General features: G+C 45.2%; 1 protein-coding gene across 1 annotated transcript; it reads right to left on the bottom strand.

Annotated features, from left to right (window-relative positions):
* Positions 1-368: 368 nt before the first annotated feature.
* LOC132827809 (myb-related transcription factor, partner of profilin-like) lies at positions 369-16,998 on the bottom strand. The gene is made up of 2 exons (XM_060844539.1): positions 16,400-16,998; positions 369-1,138 (listed from the first exon to the last, which is right to left on the bottom strand). Exons 1-2 carry the CDS (start codon positions 16,803-16,805, stop codon positions 453-455), a joined length of 1,092 nt encoding a protein of 363 aa, XP_060700522.1. The 5' UTR covers positions 16,806-16,998; the 3' UTR covers positions 369-452.
* Positions 16,999-17,057: the final 59 nt, after the last annotated feature.

Genomic DNA, 17,057 nt, shown 5'->3' with positions numbered 1-17,057 from the left:
GCACAGGCCAGAGCTTTGGTAACAATGGGGATGGGAGACAAATGCTGGCCTACTCAATGACACCTATGTCATGTGAACAAATTTAAAATGGTAAGAATCTAAACAGTGTCCTAGCTTTTCATGATAACTACCTATTGCTAGTCCTATCATCCAATAATGTAATGTGTGCCACCTAGAAGGGATGAAGATAGCATAAATACAAATCAAACTTTTATAACCTCAAGAGTAACTTTTCCTGTCATGCAGATTTGGCACAATGCTGCTCTATGTCAGATTCTTTAAAAATGGTTGAAACAAAACTAACAAGTGATGTTTTATTTTGATACATACATAGAAAAAAAAGTAGAACAATACATTGCAATCAAAAATATAACAAAATATTTTAAAAATATATTCAGTAAAGAATTAAACATCTTTGTTTGACGCATTGTAGTCTATGTCACATGTCTCCCTCAGAATAATCGTCTTTTCTTTTCGGGGGTCCTAGACTTCCTTCTTGTTAATGCAAAACAAAGTGCTTCTGGTTGCTGCACTGTAGAAGATCCTAGACTCTGGGGCTGAGGAGGGTGTATGGGAGAGTGGCCTTCTGAATTTGTTTTGTGGATTGGTTGTTCGAGCATGGACCTCATGAGCCTTGGTGGCTCAAGGGATGTGTGGGAGAAATGCTGCTGCAAGGACAGATGCATCTCTGAGATGTTTTGTGCCATTTCCTGGGTGTGAAGGAGTAACTGCTGGTTTTGCAGCACCAATTCTCTGGTGTTCTCAGCCACTCCCTTTGTCTGCTGGGCCACCTGATGGGTATGCTCAGCTACTAAGTGAGTTTCATGAGCTAACTCCCGGGTTGCCTGTATGAGATCCCGCATAAGGGGCTGGAATTCTACCCAAAAATCTCTCAAGAGTACAGTCTGCTGGTTTTGAGATTCAAGCAGTTGCCTTTCAAATTCATTCACTAATTTGGCATTGGGTGGTGGGCATGCATCCCTGTGAGAAACGTATGTCTCTGATAGTGAGGGTGGCATATTAGGGGTAGTTGGAGATTCTGAGGATGGTGTCCAACTTCTTGCTCCATCCTCATTGCAAATGAGTTGTTCTCTCGATGGACCAGCTTCCTCTGCGTAGGATCCTCCTTCTTCCTTGACTGGAAAAAATACAATTAGAGGTTACTGTGTTAAATCACAAGAACCGACAAACACCGTTTTCCATCAGTAAGGTCCCTATAATGTGTTTTAAAAATTCAAACCTTCTAATCATTTTAAATGGTATTAAAATTTGAATTATATTGCATTATGGGCAGTTTTGGGCTGACTCGATGAATTGAACAGCACGCTCCGAATTATTTACAGACATTACTGAGTTGGCCATCAGTGAAATGTCTGTAGCAGCAATTCAAATAAAAATACACACTTTCTTGGCCTCAGGTGCAACTGGCAACACATTGTACCATTGCAATCTTTTTTTTAATATAAACAATGGAAAATATTAAGCAAGATCAACAGTCCACAGCAACACTGTCCTTTTAAAGATTATAAACAAATTAGTCAGTTAAACAACCTTTTGTTCAAACGGTATACATTCTGAAACATTATCATTGTGGTATTTTCCAAGATGATGACACCAAGTATCTTCTGGAATTTGCAACCTCTACCAACTGCCTAAGGGTTGTTTGGAATAAGTTACTGACACCAATTCTCCTTTGTCTTTGCTTTATCTTGAGCCTATCTGGCAATCTGGCAATTAGTGAACAGTATCCACAAGAGAGGTACTCTTAGATAACAAGAAGGTTTATTGCCTAATTATGAAGACCACTGAGAGCTGTTACACCTATGTTTTGTCCTTGTCTCAACCATCAGTTGAATGGGTGGGACCGCTGTAATATGAATGTTAACCCCTTATCATGACCATCATCTTCTGCAACAATGTAACCGATTTTTTTGGTCCCATGGTTTATGAAATGTAAAAGTCAACATATGTCAATTCCTTTAAACCATCAAAAAAATTCACCTTCCAAGTCACTGCAAAAGACAATTAGGTTGAATAAAGCACGTCATGGGCAAGGAAAAATACAGAACATATTTAATAGTGGAACAAGTATGAATATGCTATTTTGTCAGGGGAAAAATGCGCCAATCACCCCAAAAATAGAAAATGACATGTACCCTCCATTTTGTTCAAAAAGATGTGAAACTTCCCAAAAAGAAACAAGAGGAGCAGGATTCCTTTATTTTGAATCCTAAAATAAGGAAGGGTACAATAACACTACTAAGAAAATGTATTTAAAAGATTCCACAACTTTTAAAACATTTAGAAGAATTGTAAAAGCTTTATTAGGAGAATATTGCCACACTGCAAAGTTTTAAATTCCAAACCATTTAAAAATACATGAGCTCTTCAAGAAAATGAAATTTAAAAGCTAGAACAGTAAATCACTGTAGAATACCCAGTATATACAATTCCAAGCTTTATTAGAAGAATTTGATACAGTTCAACTCCGAAATTGAAATAACAAAGACTGGTTAATAAATAACATACATCACTAGCAAAGTTTACAGTGATTTAAAATAAACTGTATTCCTAAATATAAGAAGACAAGCAGATACAATATTTAATCATAAACAAATAGTGCATACCTTTAAAGTCAGAATATTTGTCAATCCATTAAAAGAGAAATTAAAAAATAACATTTCCGAGCACATTCAAAATCAGAGAGTTCCTAGTAAAACCCAAGATTGGAATTTTTGGAGGATACAGTTCCGAAGATAAAGAACTTTTTAGATTAGAATCAATCTAAACATCAGGTCATAGACAGAGAACACAAGGAGCCAACAAGTTCAACATATTGTCTAACCATCACCATTGCTAACAGCTGTCCCGAGAAGGCAACTTTTTAAAAAAAGGTTTTGTGATTTACACATGAAAGATGTGAAACTATCACGGTATTCTAACAGATGAAAGGCTTAACAGACAATCAATTTTTCAATGTATAATTTCAGTTACATCACACTGTAAATTTTTGCTATAAATTCTGTGTTAGGATTGAGCCCTCCACTATCACCTGATGAAGGAGCGTCGCTCCGAAAGCTAGTGTGCTTCCAATTAAACCTGTTGGACTGTAACTTGGTGTTGTGTGATTTTTAACTAAGATAAGAACTGCTTCAAAGCTGAACACTAACTCAGAAGCAGAACAAGTTACTAACCACTATATTTAATTGGTCCTATAGTTGATGATGTTATAAATCACCAGAAGATTTGATTATGTTATAAAAAGATTAGATTAGATTAGATTACTTACAATATGGAAACAGGCCCTTCGGCCCAACAAGTCCACACCGACCCGCCGAAGCGCAACCCACCCATACCCCTTACCTAACACTACGGGCAATTTAGCATGGCCAATTCACCTAACCCGCACATCTTTGGATTGTGGGAGGAAACCAGAGCACCTGGAGGAAACCCACGCAGACACGGGGAGAACGTGCAAACTCCACACAGACAGTCGCCTGAGGCGGGAATTGAACCCAGGTCCCTGGAGCTGTGAGGCAGCAGTGCTAACCACTGTGCCACCGTGCCGCCCAAAAACTTTGGCAATACTTTTACTTGAGAACAAATACAATTCTTCAACAGGCAAGATGGATTTCAGAGACAATTTTATGAGTGACCACTCCAAATTAGCTGAAACCTGTGTACATAGAACCTTGCAGACCAAGTTCATAAAGGTCACAATTCATGGAGGAATACTTGGTCAGTCTTTGTCAGACAGATTACAGACCAAAGGAAACATAACTGTACAAATCACGCAGAGACCGTGAAGCAGACACGAGGGAAAATCACAGAAAACTCCTCACAGGAAAAGAACAACCTTGCCATATAAGAAGTACAGAACTTTATTAACATTACACACACACACATTCTAAACAGATATATGACAAGGCAACAAAAAAAAAGCATGAGATCAAATACTTCGAGTCAGTGTTAATGTGGTGGGACATAAAATGCCTGACAGGCTAAAAGCAGTGTTCAGCTGTGACAAAGTGTATTGCATCTGTTAAAAAAAGGGTAAAATCCAAAAGATGTGTAGGGTCTGAAACAAGTTCCAGAACAGTGGACGTACTAACATAGAGATCTTAATACACTAGATCAGCCATCTCCGTTAAAAAAGAAACCCTCATGTGAAGATATAACTCCATTGGAAGAGATACTCAAAGCATTCCTGTAGCATACAGGAGATCCACCATTATCGAAAAGACTGAATTTACTTATGTCACTGGATATCGTACTCAATTTAAGCTTGATACAGGGGGAAGTATGACTGGATTATTCAAACAAATGCTAAGGCTTGAAAAAAAGAAGTTATAACCTGCAAATCTACAGCTGCAATTAATCTTACAACATAAAGGATGTCAGATAGTAGAGAATGCATCAATCATTGAGGTGAAGGAAACCAGACTATTGAGCAAGAAAGCATACTGTGTCCTCAATCTTCCTCAAAAAGTCTGAAAAGCATAAGGAGAAAAGTTTCTTTGAGACATACTATCAAAAATTGTTTCACAGAATCAGGCAAACTCAGTAATGAATATAACATATTGTTAAGGAAAGATTCTTCGTTATTCTTCGAAACATTCTTAATGAATCAAGTTGAGAAACAACTTCAGGAAATGACAAAAAGTGACCAAACCAAACGAATAGTGCTTGGGCATGTTTGCTGTTGTCAACGGCTGCTATTCTTTAGTGTCTCTACCTACCTTTATCTTCCGGTGATTTATAACATAATCAGCTATAGAACCTATTAAATTTAGTAGTGCAGCAACTTAAAAGTCATAGAGAGGTACAGCACAGAAACAGACTCTTCAGTCCAACTCATCCATGCTGACCAGATATCCTAAATTAATCTAGTCCCATTTGCCAGCACTTGGCCCATATCTCTCGAAACCCTTCCTATTCATATACCCATCATTTGTTCCGCTTCTGATTTAGTATTCAACTTTGAAGCAGTTCTTTATCTTTGGAACTGTTTCCTCCATAAAGTCCAGCCTTGCATTTTGTTCGGACCACTCTGATTTTAAATCTGCAAGGAAGTATTATCTTTCAATTTCTGTTTCATGGATTGATCAATATTTTAACTGTAAAGGTGCTGTCATCTCCTTCAACCACTCACACTTCAAACAGAATCTAATGCACAACAGTTTGGGATGAGCTGAGGATGATATAGGGCACTACAATAATGTAAGATCAACATGGGGACAGGATAGACTTTCTACTTTTAAATCAATATTACCACATCTATATGATATTTGAATTAATTTGGCACCCCAATCAAATTAAAACATTTCATATAAGTTCACTATACTTTAGAAGTGTGATTTATGTAAAAGTAGCAGTTGCTTTGTGCCAGATATCCCAATAATGCGATAAATGACAGTGATACTAATTTGAATATTGATTAAAAATGTGCCAAGGATCTTGACCATCCAAATGAACCATCAAGACAATGGTTTAACATTTCATCAAAAGACAGCAGCTCTTGGAGTGTAGCAGTGCCTCAGTATTACACTGGAAAGCTGGCTGGGAACTGTGTGACCAAGTCTTGATATGGCAGTTGCATGCCAGATTTTTTTTTATAGAAGCACATTAAAACTGGCAATCCAGTAACAGAAACTAAGATCATCAATTAACTCCAAAGCATGCTCCATATCTGAACTGATCCTGCTGCACCTGATTCTGATATACACAATGAATTCGTACGAGCAGGAATCTCATTGATATATGCGGAGCTGAATCCATATCTAGAAGTGAAACAATAGGAGAGGTACTGGTGCATTGGGTCAGTGTAGAGTGAAATCATGAGTCAAATCCAGATAACCTGAAACTCCGACTGTGATAAAGTTGTCAGCCATTCTCGCAGCAGAATAAGAAATCTAATAATTTCAGATTGGTAGCTTCACGTTAATCAAGTCTGTGTACACATGGTAATGTAACCATGTGATCCTAACCATCTGATCCAAGCAGGGTGGCTGTACCAGCTGCGGCAGAGAATTCCCAACTCTGACCAATGCTGCAGGCAATAGGAATCACACTGGCAAAGAGCCAGGGCCATAGCAATACAGCTGCAGTGATGGATAGCTGGGCCAATTCAAGTCATGGCATTATGGTGAGGATGTGGAGTTAGACCCTGATGAATGCCCACCTGCCAGTTTCCAGGGTTAAAACAGTGAAAGCTGTCGAAAGATTCTAGGACGTGAGATTGCAGCAGGAAAACCCAGAAAGGAGTCTTAGCTACATTGATGTGATGGTAGGTTGTATTGCCCTTGTCTGAAAATTGCACACTAAACAGCAAAAGAAGACTTTTACCACTGCTAACTCCCCAATATTTTTCAGTGCCGTTTAATGCACAAGTCCAGGCTGTAGTAAGGTATTGACAAATTGAAAAATAAATATGTTTTTCACATATTTACTATATCTGTGCATTTCCATTCTTGTTTTTTTTTACATTATGTACATTTATAGACAAACCCAGGTTATATAGTGGCTTCCTCAGCAATCTCAAAGCTCTACTTAAACATGAAATTGTGGGAGAGCCCTCTGCAATTTGATTTTTCATTTCCCAAGCCTATGTTTTATTCCACCCGAGATGGATGTGCTGGGAGTGTCTCCATCCTCATAATTATAAGGGTCACATGAAAAGTCTCAATTCAAGGGAAATTCATGATCCAAGTACAGTGTTGCACTCACTGGAAAAACAAAACAGTGGCTTGAGGTGCATTTAGGACACACTCCTGTCTGTATCAGTGGTGCTGAGATGGAAGTGGTCAAGAGCTTCAAGTTCCTGGGAGTAAATATCAGCAACAATCTGTCCTGGGCCATCCACATTGATGCTGCAGTCAAGTAAGCACCCCACCGCTTCTATTTCCTCAGAAGGCTAAGGGAATTCAGTAAGTGCACAATGACTTCTACACCCACCTTAGAGAGCAATCTAACTACGTATACAAAGTTAAAAATAACACAACACCAGGTTATAGTCCAACAGGTTTATTTGGAAGTACTGGTTTTTGGAACATACCAAACAAACCTGTTGCACTGGTGTTGTGTGATTTAAGTTAACTTTGTCCACCCCAGTCCAACACTAGCACCTCCAAATCATTTTGGATGTATCACAGTTTGACATGGCATCTGCTCTGCCTAAGACCGCTGTCTCAGGAAAGCAGCTAACACAATCAAAGATCCCCCCCACCCCGGTTATACATTTTTCTGTTTCTCTCCATCAGGTAAAAGATACAAAACTTTGAATATGCGCAACAACAGATTCGGCTGTTATCAGATTTCTGAACAGACCTCTCATATATCATAGTTGATCTTCCTCTGCACCTTCTCAAACAACAGTATGGTGGTTCAGTGATTAGCTGGGACCCAGGTTTGATTCTACCCTTGGTACCCTTGGCTGACATTTTCACTGTCTCCACACTCTCTGGTTTCCTCCCACAGTCCAAAGATGTGCAAGTTAGATGGATTGGTCACGCTAAATTACCCATAGTGTCCAGAGATGTGTAGGTTAGGTGGATTAGCCATGGGAAATGCAAGGTTACAGGGATAGGGCATCAGAGTGGGTCTGGGTGGGATGTTCTTCAGACCGTTGGTGTGGACTTAATGGGCTGAATGGCCTGCTTCCACACTCTAGGGTTTCCATGATTCTCTGTAGCTGTAAAAATATATTCTGCATTCTGTTCTATTACCCTGATATACTTATGTAAGGTCTGATTTGTCTGGTTATCAGACAAAACAATACCTTTCACTGTATTTCAGTACTTGTGACAAAAATAAATCAAATCAAAAATCATAAAATACAGCCTTGGTGAAGAATGCCAAGATCAGGTTCAAAACAAACTGCTGACAACTGAATTCCACTTGATAAACTCATTCAGGAGCCAATCAGATGTCTGATTTGCAAATTGAGATCACTCACATCCAAACAGTAGGCCTTACTCCCCTCAGATTAGGATGAAAGCCTACTGCTTAGACAGAGGGAAGTGAGCTTTTAGACTGCACCAAATCACACTAAATCTGATTGGGCTACAGGTGAAAAATTTACAGGCAGTCATACGGGCAGCATAGTGGCTCTGGTTAACACTGCTGCCTCACAGCACCAAGGGCCTGGGTTCGATTTGAGCCTTGGGTGACCGTCTGTGGAGTTTGAACATTTGGCCTTTTGGCTAAGATCAAATGTCTGTTCTTATCAGGACGGGGGTCGAGTTGCGAGTCATCAGAGCTAGTGGAGATCATCACTGGATTGTGATTGGATGTTGGAGGATCGTTTGGTTGTGCTGACCTGCTATTGGCGGATCTTCATGCTGGCTTCGGCCTAACGCCAATTCGGAGACCAGCCAACCTCAGAGCTATGGCCTCAACAGCTGCCCGCACCACGGTCCAGGGCGTTCGCAACATAGTCAGAGTGGATAGTCACCCTGGAGGAGTGTACACCGGTCGATCGGATAGTGTTCGTCAAGAAGATTCTGCTCGATTCTTGTGGGTTCGCTGCAGAGGATGTGCCATCTGAAGGCGTGCGCCTTGGGAGGTGCTTATCAGCAAAGTGAGGCAGAAACTAGGCAGACGGAAGCTACGGTCACTCTCCATCGCGGGAAAAAACCTGGTCATCAGGTGTGAGGCACTGTCATTGCTATTATACATGGCACAGGTCTGGCCTATTCCCAGAACCTGTGCCGATGCAGTCATCCGGGCCATCTTCCAGTTTATATGGAGATCAAAGATGGATCAGGTCCAAAAGGACCCGCTGTACAAAGATCTAGGCAACGGGGGAAAAAATACACCGAATCCCACCCTCACCCTGATGGCCACCTATGTGTGTGGCTGCATCAAGCTGTGCGTGGATCCCCGGTACGCAAACACCAAGTGTCACTACGTACTGAGGTTCTACCTGTCCCCAGTGTTGCGAAGGATGGGCCTGGCCTCGCTGCCGCAGAACGCTCCGAGTAGTTGGACCATTCCGTACCACCTGTCCTTCGTGGAGAAGTTTATGAAGAAAAACACCTTTGACCACAAGTCCATCAGGAAGTGGTCAGCACGCAGTGTCCTTGAGACCCTTTGGGAAAAGGAGAGGGCGGATCCAATCGAGCGGTTCCCTGAGCAGACTGTCAAAGTCATTTGGCAGAATGCCTCATTGCCAGAACTTTCCAACAAGCACCAAGACATGGCTTGGCTGGTGGTGAGAAGGGCTCTGCCTGTGAGATCCTTTATGCACGCCTGGACTCTCAGCCACACCGCACGCTGCCCTCGAAGTGGCTGAGGGGGGGACGAGACTGTCACACACCTCCTTCTGGAATGTGCCGACACAGAAGAAATCTGGAGAGGAATGCAGTGGTGTTTGTTGAGGTTCGTCCCGAGCAGCGCCGTGACGCGGAACTCCGTGCTCTACGATCTGTTCCCCAGGATGGACACCGAGACAAACATCAACTGTGCACGGAGGATCATCAACTCGGTGAAGGACGCTCTCTGGGTGGTCGGAAACCTGTTGATCTTCCAGCTGAAGGAGTTGACCCCGACTGAGTGTTGCAGACTGGCACATTCCAAGGTCCAGGACTACGTGTTGAGGGACACGCTGAAGCTTGGGGCAGCTGCCGCCAAGGCACGGTGGGGAAAGACCACAGTGTAACATCTGCCTGTCTGAGAAGAACAGGGGGCCCACGCAGTCATTTGGGCTCTGCTGACGCCTCAGCTAAATATATGGGGATATGATTGAAAAATGTACAGACCTGTATATAACAATGATAAATTCTGATCTCTGTATGTTAATGTTTACGTATGTACGGCATGACAAACTGTACAGACCATCAAATTATTTTATGAATAAAGTATATTTTGAAATTAAAAAAAAGGATGTGTACTGCCTGCAGGATTTCCCTGGGGCAGGCTACTTCGATGTCACCTTCATGAGCATGAAGCAATGCGAGCAGCTCCTGAAGGTCTTCAAGTAAACGGAAGGTGAGCCGCTGTTCTCCATCTTGTCGGCGGTCCCGCTGTGTGTGCTTCCTGCACAGAGGAGTCGGGTTGTCACGATCCACATGTACAACCCCTATGTTCCAGCAACTGATGTCCCAACGTTCCTGAGGAGATATATGCAGGTTGAGGGAGAAAGCACTGACATGGTTGACCCTCTCGGGATCTGGACCAGCAAACGACAGGTCAAGGTAACCCTGAGGGTTGATGCCAGCGGGAACATCCTCCACCCACCCTCCAGCTTTGCTATCAGAGGGAGCAGAGGGTACCTGACTTATGCAGGGCAGGGAAAGTGTGCCGAACCTGCGGGAGGTCAGGCCACATGGCGGCGGACTGCAAGGTCACGATCTGTCGGAACTGCAAGAAGGAGGGCCACCCGACCAAAGAAAGCAAGGAGGTCAAGAACTGCAATCTGTGCGGGGAGGCAGGCCACGTGTACAAGGCCTGCCCAAGATGTGGGGCCGCCACCTACGCGCAGATGGCTGGGGGTAGGCCACAAACCAGCAAGGGAACAGTGTCTGGGGGCACGCAAAAAGAAGGACAGGCCGGAGCAGAGCAGACGATAGCTACTGGAGAGGGACAGCTGCTGAGCAATGCTCCGACAGGACAGGCGGAGGAGGAGGAGAAGGGAAAGAAGGAGGCAGAGGAATAGATCCTGGTGCAAAACAAGAGGAGGAAAACCCACCCGGCCGCCAAACCTCCCAGAAAAAGGGGAAAAGGCAGCTGCATGGGGAAGACACGGACAGCTCTTCGGAGGGTGAGGACGGACGTAAGGAGGGTCGTCACCAAAAGAAGAGGCAGAGTGCTGCGGGGAGAAAGGAGAGCAGCAACTGCCCACCAACGGACGAACTTCCTGAGGCAATGGGAAGCTACCACCCCCGCCAGGTGAAAGCCAGGAGGGCCCCACCGCCACACAGTTCCAGGTCACTGGGAGCAGCGACCTCCTGACAGCCCGGCTGTCAGATATAGAAGCAGACAGCGTGGAACTTGGTCGCAGCCCGATGACACCGGAGCTGGCAAATGGACCGAGTGAGGAGCTGGACAGCTACCTCAGCGCTGCGAGGGTCCAGCAGTTCGTGTTCTGCATGGGGATGCAGACAGCTACCCCAGAGGGGCAGGACCAGCGGCAATTGGACACGGGTAATCTCACAACTTGGCAAAAGAAATGGGGATTAAAATTGCCAGTATTAATGTGCGCAGCATCAAATCTGCTGCGAGATGTGATTCAACGCTGGCCTTCCTGACCAACGTCAAAGCCGATGTCCTGTTTCTGCAGGAGTGTGGGATACCGCACCTCAGCAGTTACAGGAGGTGGTCGAGCTTGTGGGCCCATGGGCCGTCAGTGTGGTCTGGGGACAACGATAACTGCTCCTCAGGCCTGGGTATCCTGTTGTGGGGAGGCAACTTCACCATCTCCGAGGTTAAGGAGGTGGTGGGCGCACGCCTCCTCGTCACGGATGTTAAATACAGAAAAGCTCCCGTAAGACTAATCAACATGTACGCCCCAGTGGATAAGAGTGAACGGTTGGCCGTCCTGTAGCAGCTTCCACTGTTGCTGGCTACGTCCAGGCCGGCCATTCTGGCCGGAGACTTCAACTGTATCATTGATGCAGATGGACGATCCGGCGGGGGGGACAGTAAACTGGATGCCACATCCAGAGCCCTGATGGAAATGGTTAAAGATGCCAAGCTGCATGACGTCTTCAGCACCCCTGCAGATGGAGCACAGCGTAGATACACCTAGTCACGGGCAGACGGGTCTATTCACTCAAGGATAGATTACCTGTTTGTGTCCCGAATGCTCTCGGTCAGAACCACCGACGTCAAGCCTGTGTTCTTCTCTGACCACTGCCTCCTGCTGGCCGACTGTCGCCTACAGGATGAGCAGTGGGCTGGTAAGGGAACGTGGAAGCTGAACACAAAGCTGTTGACCCTGGGAAACATTGAGGAGCTCAAGAGGGACTACGCAGGTTGGAGAACCATGAAGCCCCTCTTTGAGTCCCCAGCGGACTGGTGGGAAACAGTAAAAGGGAACATCAAGAGGTTCTTTATCCTCAAAGGTGTTCAGGAGGCGAGAGAGAGGTGGGGAAAACTGTCCCAGCTCCAGGAAAGTATGCAGAACCTGCTCTTGCTGCAGACGATGGGGGTCGATATCATGGAGGATCTCCAGGAAGTGAAGGGCCAGCAAGCCTCGCTCTTTGCCTCGGAGGCCTCCAAGATAATCTTCCGGTCCAGGGTCCGCTCTGTGGAGCAGGATGAGACGTGCTCACGTTTCCTCTTCCAGAAGGTGCACAAAGAGAGCTCCATGCTCAGCAGCCTGAAGGAAGAAGATGGCTCGGTAACGTCATCTCAGGCTGACGTCATGAGGATCAGCAAATCCTTCTATGCCAGTCTGTATGACGCGAAGCCGACCGACAGCGCAGCCTCCCATTTATTCCTGTCCTCTATCACGGAGGTCATAGACGACAGAACACGGGAGAGGTTGGACCAGCCGCTATCTCTGGACGAGCTGACCAAGGCCCTCGAATCCTTCGAAAAGAATAAAACTCCCGGAAGCGACGGCTTACCGGTCGAGATCTATTCCTCTCTTTGGGACTTGATTGGCCGGGACCTGCTGGAGGTGTATGTCAGTTTGCTTCAGGCAGGTACCATTAGTGAATCCATGAGGAAAGGCATCATCACCCTCATCTACAAGCAGAAGGGGGAGAGGGGGGAACTCAAAAATTGGAGACCAATCTCACTGTTAAACACAGACTACAAAATCTTGTCAAAGGTCATCGCCAACTGGGTCAGGTCTGCTCTGGGATCCACCCTGACCAAACCTGTGCTGTACCGGGCAGGAAGATCTCTGAGAGTCTTGCACTCCTCAGGGTCACGATTGCCTACGTGCAGGACAGGGGGGTGGACACCTGCCTCATCAGCCTGGACCAGGAGAAAGCCTTTGACAGGATATCGCATACACATATGAGGGATGTCCTCTCCAAAATGGGCTTTGGGGAGGGAATCGGAAATTGGATCAGACTGCTCTACACCAACATTGTCAGTGCAGTCTCAATCAATGGGTGGGAATCAGCTAGCTTCCCTGTAAGATCTGGAGTCAGGCAGGGCTGCCTCCTCTCACCCATCTTGTTTGTGTGTTGCATAGAGCCATTTGCCAAGTCCATCAGCAGGGATGCGAGCCTGAGAGGTGTGACTATTCCTGGCAGCAGGGGCCTACAGGTTAAGGCCTCTCTGTACATGGATGACGTTGCCGTTTTCTGCTCGGATCCGCTGTCCGTGCACAGACTCATGTGCATCTGTGACCAGTTCGAACGGGCCTCGGGGGCCAAGGTAAACTGAGGCAAGAACGAGGCCATGCTCTTCGGGTACTGGGCCGACCAATCCTCTATCCCCTTCACTGTCAGGACTGACCACCTGAAGGTACTGGGTATTTGGTTCGGGGGGGCTGGGGCGTGCGCCAAGGAGCAGATCAGGAAGATGAGACAGAAACTAGGCAGGTGGGAGCAACGGTCGCTCTCCATCCCGGGAAAAAACCTGGTCATCAGGTGTGAAGTACTCTCAGTATTGTTATATGTGGCACAGGTCTGGCCTATTCCCAGAACCTGTGCCGCCACAGTCACCTGGACCATCTTCCACTTCACGTGGAGATCAAAGATGGACCGGGTCCGAAGAGATACAATGTACAAAGACCGGAGCAATGGGGGAAAAAGTACACCCAATACCACCCTCACCCTGATGGCCACCTTTGTGTGTGGCTGCATCAAGCTGTGTGTGGATTCCCGGTAGGCAAACACCAAGTGTCACTACGTACTGAGGTTCTACCTGTCCCCGGTGTTGCGAAGGATGGGCCTGGCCTCGCTGCCGCGGAACGCTCCGAGTAGTTGGACCGTTCCTTATCACCTGCCCTTCGTGGAGAAACTTATGAAGAAAAACACCTTGGCCACAAGTCCATCAGGAAGTGGTCAGCACGTAGTATCCTTGAGACCCTTCGGGAAAAGGAGAGGGCGGATCCAATCGAGCAGTTCCCTGAGCAGACTGTCAAAGCCATTTGGCAGAATGCCTCATTGCCAGAACTTTCCAACAAGCACCAAGACATGGCTTGGCTGGTGGTGAGAAGGGCTCTGCCTGTGAGATCCTTTATGCACACCTGGACTCTCAGCCACACCGCACGCTGCCCTCGAAGCGGCTGCGGGGGGGATGAGACTGTCACATACCTCATTCTGGAATGTGCCTACGCAGAAGAAGTCTGGAGAGGAATGCAGTGGTGTTTGTCGAGATTCATCATGAGCAGTGCCGTGACGCAGGACTCCGTGCTCTATGGCCTGTTCCTGGGACGCACACTGAGTCGAACATCAACTGCGCCTGGAGGATCATCAACTTGGTGAAGGACACTCTCTGGGCGGTCCGAGACCTATTGATCTTCCAGCTGAAGGAGTTGACCCCGACTGAGTGTTGCAGACTGGCACATTCCAAGGTTCAGGACTACGTGTTGAGGGACGCGCTGAAGCTTGGGGCAACTGCTGCCAAGGCGACGTGGGGCAAGACCACCTTGTAACATCTGCCTGTCTGAGAAGAACAGGGGGCCCACGCAGTCATTTGGGCTCTGCTGACACCTCAGCTCAAAATGTAATCATACCGACCTGTAAATAGGAATGATTACTCTGTTTTGGTATGCAAAGAAATGGAATGTTTACATATGTACGGCATGTCCAGTTGTATAGATCATCAAAGTATTTATGAATAAAGTATATTTTTGAAATAAAAGAAAATTCTCCCCATGTCTGCAGTTTCCTCTCACAATCCAAAGGTGTGTAGGTTAGGTGAATTGGCCATGCTAAATTGCGCATAGTGTTCAGGGATGTGTAAGCTAGGTGCATTAGTCAGGGGTAAATATAGCATATTGGGTTTGGGTGGGAGACTGTTCGGAGAGTCAGTGTAGACCTGTTGAGCTGAAGGGCCTGTTTCCACTCTGTAGGAATTCTAAAAGAAAGGGGAAAAGATGTTTCTTCCAATTGCACTGTAAATTCTGATCTCAACAAGAAGCCAATGACCAAGAAACTGAAAGGACAAAAGAATCAGGAAATGGATCCATTTACTACAGCTTGACTGGACTGGGCCAAGCTCTTACTCCAGTAAACAAGAGACATGATTACTTTTCATATTATGTCTGGGAAAACCTGACAGAAGTAGTTCATTTTAACTTAATGTGTGTTTTTTTTAACCTGTCAATCCAGGTGTGAACATGGATTCTGAGCCCTTATGCTTTTTATCATGCCAGTTGGTGTGGGAATATATTTTTTAGTTTTATGTTTGAAATTATTTAAACAGTTTGGATTCAGTCAATTCATATCTGAACTTTGGCACGTACAAGTACAACATACAAAAGGGTCATTTGGCCCAGCCAATACATGAATGTCTAGACCATGAATTCAGAAAAAAAACTTTTATTTGTATGAAGCATCTCAATGAACTCAGGACATGCCAAAGCACTTTACAGACAGTGAGTTACTTTACAGACAGTGAGTTACTTTCTGAAGTGTAGTCATTACTGTAACGTGGAAAAAGGAAGCGCACATTTCATAACTATCTCCTGGTGAGTTTCTTTACACAAAAAGTAACTTAACAATCCCAATGTACTTGCATTTTGTTTTGTTTATTCTTGAGCTATGGGCATCGTTGTCTCGGCTACCATTTATTGCCCATCCCTTACTGCCTTGGGGGAACAGTTGCTGTCCATGGTGTGTGGGGACACAGTGCTGTTATAGAATCAGAGAATTCCTACAGGGCAGAAAGAGCCCATTCGGCTCATCGAATCTGCACCACACGGGGAGAACTTCCATTCCTTTCTTGAGATGTTGGAGTGGTCTGATACAACTGAATGGCTTAGGCCATTTCAGAGGGCAATTAACAGGCTGCCAGAGTCATGTGTAGGCCAGCCCAGGTAAGGTGGCAGATTTCCTAACCTTAAGGACATTACTAAACCAGTTGGGTTTTACAACAATTGACAGTGGCTTTCCTGATCATGACCAGGCAGGCTTTTAATCCAGGTTCTATTGAATTCAAATTTCACCATCGTCTGGTGCGATTCAAATCAATATCTCCAGAACAGTAGCCTGGGGTTCTGTTTTATGAATCTGATGATATTTAGCAATGATGCAGAGGTAGTGTCCATACCTCTGAGCCAGGAGGTCTGATTCAAATCCCACTTGCTCCAGAGGTGCTTAAAAACATCTCTGAACAGGTTGTTTAGAAAATATCCATCAGCACCTCCCAAAGTGAAGCAAAATATTATTTCAAATGATAATTTAATCTCTCTATAATGTCCATTAGTTACAAACAGAATGAAAATTAAATGATATTTAGAAGCATGATGAATTCATTGAAGGGAAACACTTACTTGCCCTCCAGTAAGGAAAGTCTGCAGGATCCAGTCCACCCATCCAAAGTATAGACTGAGGATGCATGACCTGATGGACCCCCCATTCCTCTGGGTTTAGATCTTCTGCTCCAGAAGGTTCTACTTGAATCTGATGTGCCTCTCGTGCCAAGTAGGCAACTTCTTTAGTGCGCCGCATAAGGTCATCCCAACGGGTCTTGATGGCCTTTACAGACCGTTTGACCTGTGAGACTGCGTTGACCTTGGCAGTGATATCTTGCCATATCCTGTCACGCTCTCCCTGTGACAGTCTGTGGGCACGACTGAAAAGTTGATCCTTATGCGCAGTCACCTCTGCAATCAATACTTCCAGCTCATCTGAGCTGAATTTGGGCAGTCTCTGTCTCCTCTGCTGCTGTTCTGCCATTTTGCTGAAATCTGCAAACTCCTTGCACCACGTGGCTAACTCCCAACAGAATATTTATTTGCATGTTGTCAACATGCCTAAAAGCTTATTTTGCAGAATCCACAGTCCTAATACCTTTTTATCAATTATGTATAAAGTTCATGAATCAATGGACGTTCTGCAACACAGCAACTTCGTTTGCGGAAAACTTCTAAACATCTGCTATGTTTGCGTGCAGAATGAGAGGAAGGAGTTTGGTGAGTAGGCGGGGGT

This window comes from Hemiscyllium ocellatum, chromosome 2 (genome assembly GCF_020745735.1).
Source record: "Hemiscyllium ocellatum isolate sHemOce1 chromosome 2, sHemOce1.pat.X.cur, whole genome shotgun sequence".
Taxonomy (NCBI): domain Eukaryota; kingdom Metazoa; phylum Chordata; class Chondrichthyes; order Orectolobiformes; family Hemiscylliidae; genus Hemiscyllium; species Hemiscyllium ocellatum.
Note: the sequence above shows the minus strand (reverse complement) of the source record. Positions and strands in the feature narration are given on the sequence as shown.